At 36.2% G+C, this 5,448-nt stretch overlaps 1 protein-coding gene across 1 annotated transcript in view; it reads right to left on the bottom strand.

Moving 5' to 3' along the window:
• Nucleotides 1–2,850: 2,850 nt before the first annotated feature.
• The window catches only part of CFAP43 (cilia and flagella associated protein 43), a 74,993-nt gene continuing 72,395 nt past the window's right edge, over nt 2,851–5,448 (bottom strand). Inside the window, exons 36-38 of the mRNA XM_015559284.1 lie at nt 4,180–4,260; nt 3,390–3,543; nt 2,851–3,200 (exon numbers count right to left, since the gene is read on the bottom strand). Of these exons, the coding sequence (XP_015414770.1) occupies nt 3,034–3,200; nt 3,390–3,543; nt 4,180–4,260 (402 nt within the window). The 3' untranslated portion in view covers nt 2,851–3,033. The remainder of the gene's footprint in view (nt 3,201–3,389; nt 3,544–4,179; nt 4,261–5,448) is intronic.

Here is a 5,448-nt window from a genome sequence, read left to right as displayed (position 1 = left end):
CCTACCTGTGCCTCGGGTTGGCCCTGGGGGACTGGGGAACTCTGGAGGCAGGAGCACCTGCTGCCCCGGTGGGGCTGAGGGGACTGGGCGCCGCCATCTTTAAAGGTGTGGCAGTCAATTAGCATATCCCCTCCTTATTGGCTGTGGGTGCCGCCATCTTTGATGATGTGGCAGTCAATTAGCATATTTCCTCTTTTATTAGATAGGATAATAATGAAAAAAAATTGAAATGTGATACAGAGACATGAAGTGAGCAAATGCTGTTGGGAACATGGCACCAACAGACTTGCTTGAAGCAGTGTTGCCATAAACCTTCATTTTGTTAATACTCACCCGAGGATATTTTTTCCATTGAATTTTAGACAGTGGAAGGGAGTGGGAGAGATAGAGAAGAGAGAAACATTGACATGAGAGAGAGACACATCAATTGGTTGCCTCCTGCACATGCCTCAACCAGGGCAGGGCCAGGGATGGAGCTTGCAACTGTGCCCTTGACTGGAATAAAACCCAGGACCCTTCATTCCCCGGGCTGATGTTTATCCACTGAGCTAAACCAGCGAGGGTCTGAATAACATTTTTATTTGGAAAAATGAAAGCTAACAGCACTCTTGTGTCAGTTTAAAAAGTATGTTAACTCATTCAATATCCCAGTTTTTTTTTAATATATTTTATTGATTTTTTACAGAGAGGAAGGGAGAGAGATAGAGAGTCAGAAACATCGATGAGAGAGAAACACCGATCAGCTGCCTCCAGCACACCTCCCATGGGAGATGTGCCCGCAACCCAGGTACATGCCCTTGACCAGAATCGAACCCAGGACCCCTCAGTCCGCAGGCCGACGCTCCATCCACTGAGCCAAACCGGCTTCAGCGATATCCCAGTTTTTAAGACAAGGAAATTTAAGATCAAGTAGTTATTTAAAAACTAGTTATTTAAAATTAGTGCCTGAGCCAGGATCTAAAACCAGGCAACTCAGTACCAGAGCCCTATTCTTAAGTGCTATGCTTAAAGCCATGCTATGTTTGACCCAGTTCATTACACTATTTTTATTTATTTATTTATTTATTTATTTTAATATATATTCTATTGATTAAGATATTACATATGTGTCCCTGTCCCCACATCACCTTCCACCCCTCCCCCATTACACTGTTTTTAAATAAAATAAATAATATTTTAAAGGGCTATAAAATATAATTGCTGTTCAGCAGAAGCTGAGAATCAGTACCATGGACAGTATCAAAAGTAGGTTGGGGTGCATGACCCATGTGCCCTTCTAGGGGGGGAGAGGGGGGCGGGGCAAGCAAGAGGTTCCTGCTAACCTCCACTCTATACATGTCTCAAAGCTGTGGCATTCAAACAGAAATCACACAAACTGGTTTGTTAGGACCTTGGAATTCATAGAGCATTTTCCAGTGAGATTTATGGCATTGACTATTAGCAAATAGAGCCTGCAGGAAGTTAATTTAATTGACATGGAATTTGTATCACCAGTCGGGGAAGGGGGTAGACTAGTATATTCATGGTTGATTCCAACTGACAGCACAGAGAACTGTCAATCCTATCTTATGTACAAGGTATTTGTATTCTTCACACACTTATCCACACTTGGATCCATGTTCCCATGTCCCACCCCCAGAACCCCCTTGTCAGATAAGTTTGAAGGACTTTAGATATAGAAAATGTTACCAATGGCACTTCCCTGCTGAATCAGAAAAAAACTGACTACTTAGGAGTAATTCTATTACTAAGGAGGGAAGTCATCAAAAATGTTGGTCATGCTGAAACCGGTTTGGCTCAGTGGATAGAGCATCGGCCTGCGGACTGAAAGGTCCCAGGTTTGATTCCGGTCAAGGGCATGTACCTGGGTTGTGGGCACATCCCCAGTGGGAGATGTGCAGGAGGCAGCTGATCGATGTTTCTCTCTCATTGATGTTTCTAACTCTCTATCTCTCTCTCCCTTCCTCTCTGTAAAAAATCAATAAAATATATTTTTTAAAAAATGTTGGTCATATTATTTCTCTTACCATTCCCATCTAGTATTGATCAGTGATTATGGTATTATTCTGGCAATTTCTAAATGAATGTTTAAATCTCCTAAATATTTTTTTCTAAATAGGTTTTATAGTAGCTCTCTTGCTTTACCTACACCAGTGTACATTGGACATGGCATTGCAGATTAAAATTAACAATTAATTCACAAATTGAAGAACAATGAGACATTGACATCACTTGAAGATTGTGGTCAGTGTTCCATATGGTAGCATCGTGGAATGTAGCAGTCCACAGGCTATGGAAGAGCAAAGCAGTTCTGACCTGTTAATCTCATGATTTCATTCTCATCTGCATGAACATAACAATAAACTTTTCATGAAAATAAAAAAAAACCGTTTTTTTCTGTTTGCTAAACAATTGGATAGGACACAAAATTGAATTCTGTTACAATGAACATAACATGCAGAAGATTATGTTATGTACAAAATATGTCATAATTTATGAATGATTTAGGGCTTGATAAAAGTAAATAGTTTACCATGTTCTCATTGCTAGAAGGAATAATCTTAAATGTTCTGGCAATTTTTTTTCTGACTATAGAATAAATGCTTATTGAGGAAAACTTACAAAATATAGAAAAGTATAAAAATCATCCATAATTTCATCATAACATCAGGTAATTTATAAAATTAGAAATGTCCCTTGTGGCTAAAAATAATTTCCTGTTGTCTTTAAGACTTTCTATATTATCACTGTGAAAATAATTTTTGATAAAATTAAAACTAAAAATAGCTCTTGAATACTGAGTAAAAATCTTGCTCATTCTTGAAAACAATAATTCATATTTTATACATTTATTTATGCATGACAAACATTTTTATAATTATTAAGGCTAAAATTAAATAATTTGCTACTAAACTATGCAACTGAGAAGAGGCTCTACTTAAATTTCCTGATATGAAGGAACAAAAAATCATTTTAATCAAATTAAATTATTTTTAAATGATTGGTTTGGTCTTGTGTTTCCCGCCAGTGTTTTTACATTGGAATAAGAGCAGGATATGTTTTCATCCTTAGTCTTTCAACTTCAGCTTGCAGTACTAAAATCTGTTTAGCTTGTTCTTTTGAAATATTTGTTAACTTTTGTTGTTCCATCATGTTTTCATATTGTCCTTGGGCAATTTTTTCAAAAGTCAGTTGAGACCCTATCCCAAAAATGAAGAAGAAAAAAATTAGTTGTATTATTTTATATACTTTCAAATATAATAATAGCATACAGAATCAATTAAAAACATAGAAGAAATGCTGGTAACTTTATAACAACTGTACAGATTTCAGGAATACTGGTTACTTTTAAAGAAACCTATATTGAGTAAAGAAATAAAAAAGCTTACCCATGGCATTAGAGATGTCTTTCCTCTCTGAGACAGCCACCAATTCTTCTTGCAAACTGCAGCTTAGACTGTAATTTGTTACATCTTTTTGATTGCTGAACTTTCCCAGTTTTTTCAGTAGTTTTTTACAGTTTTCCACGTTCTTTTTGTGGGTCTGAAATTTTTGTTCCCATGAAGATCCACAAAAATAATTTTGAAAAAATGTATTTTATAAAGACATTATTCTTAAAATTTATTATCATCATTAAGATATCATCTGATCACCATATATTGAGTGCCTACCATAATGCCTGCACATAGTAGGTACTTAAATTATTTGTTGAAAGGAGGAATTGTACACTACCACATTTTAGAAAAAAATCTTATATATTCTTAAGAAGGAGATAAGATTAAAACACATAGACTTGAGATTACTTTGTTTTCATTTTCTATGTGCTACACAACCAAAACAACATTTGTTAAGCAGTTATTTTAAAAAAGCCTTTACAATGCCAAGAAAAGTCTATCAACATTTCTATTACACAAATCATAACCTGATGTGAAATAGGAAATTCATGTACACTCAGATATGTCCCAATGGGTTAATTCTAATATTAAAAGAAGTGCTTCGTCTACCAGACTTGTTATGGTTGCAAAGACACTATTCAGGGATCTCTAATAACATTCTGAATATCAGTAAAGGACCTCAATTTTGTTAGGTTCTGTTTGAATTCATAATTTGGAACACTATTACTTTGTTCAAATGATCACAACTGTTGGCATTATAATAATTAATAACTTTGAGAGTTACCTTATCTATAACAGCAATGGTTTGCTCCATTATTCCAATCTGAATGGCAACCAAAGTCTCATAGTTTGATTCACTTAGGTACTTTGAGAGAAGAAAAAAAACTCACAATAAATGTAAGAACATTTTTCTCTATTTTTTTCAATAGATAACTTTACGAAGATGATCTTAGTTTTCAAAGTTATTATTTTCACAAACACTATACATCTAAGTTAAGACATTTGACTTTTGTGCTATAATATTTACTTGTATTTAGCCACTAAAATGGTTACCTATATGCTAATGATTACAAATGCCTTGAGTTTTTTTCTCATTCATTTGTTCATTCATTCAAGTCACTAAATATTTATTATCTCATTTGAGTCCCACATTAACAGTGTTCTCGTTAAAAACACTGAGGGAAATACAAAGATAAGTAATATGACCTACCATCAAGAAAGAGAGAACATGTAGAATTGATTAGTTGCCAAGAAATATGTAAAATGACTGCAAACTCAAAGATTGAGTTGGGATGTGGTTTCTCTGGAGTTGGGGAAATCAAAAAGCTTTATGGAAGAAGTGGCATATAAGCAAGACTTTGAAAAATAGACTTGGAATGTGAAAATAATGAGGAAAGATATTCTAGAGAGAAGAACTAGTAATAAGCAAAGGCACAAAGATTGAATCCTAGATAACAATAATCAGTTTGGTTTGAGAATACTGGTGTATGATAGGATCTTGGAATGCATTGGAAAAGTAAGGTTGAATGATACTGAACACCCATCGAAGGATTTCATAATTCATTTGCCAGATAAGAAGTGGCAGTTGAAATATGTTTGAGCAGAGTAGTAATGTTATTAAAGCTGAATATGAATATCAACCTGACAGTACTATATGGTATAGATTAGATAAGAGAAAGAGCCAAGATAAGAGACAGTTAGAAGACTATAGAACCAGAGGCCCGATATACAAAAATTTGTGCACTCGGGGGGGAGGTGAGATTAGATAAGAGAAAGAGCCAAGATAAGAGACCAGTTAGAAGATTATAGAACTAGAGGCCCGATATACAAAAATTTGTGCACTCAGGGGGGAGGTGGTCCCTCAGCCTTTCCTATGCCCTCTTGCAGTCCGGGATCCCTCAGAGGATGTCCACCTGCTGGCTTAGGCCCACTTCCTGGGGGATTGGGCCCAAACTGGCAGTCAGACATCCCTCTGGCAGCCTGGCAGCCCTCAGGGGATGTCCACTTATCAGCAGGGAGCAGACCTAAGCTGCAGTCAGACATCCTTAGTGCT

Source organism: Myotis davidii, unplaced genomic scaffold (assembly GCF_000327345.1).
Source record: "Myotis davidii unplaced genomic scaffold, ASM32734v1 scaffold332, whole genome shotgun sequence".
Classification (NCBI taxonomy): Eukaryota; Metazoa; Chordata; class Mammalia; order Chiroptera; family Vespertilionidae; genus Myotis; species Myotis davidii.
This window is presented reverse-complemented; position numbering and strand designations above follow the sequence as displayed.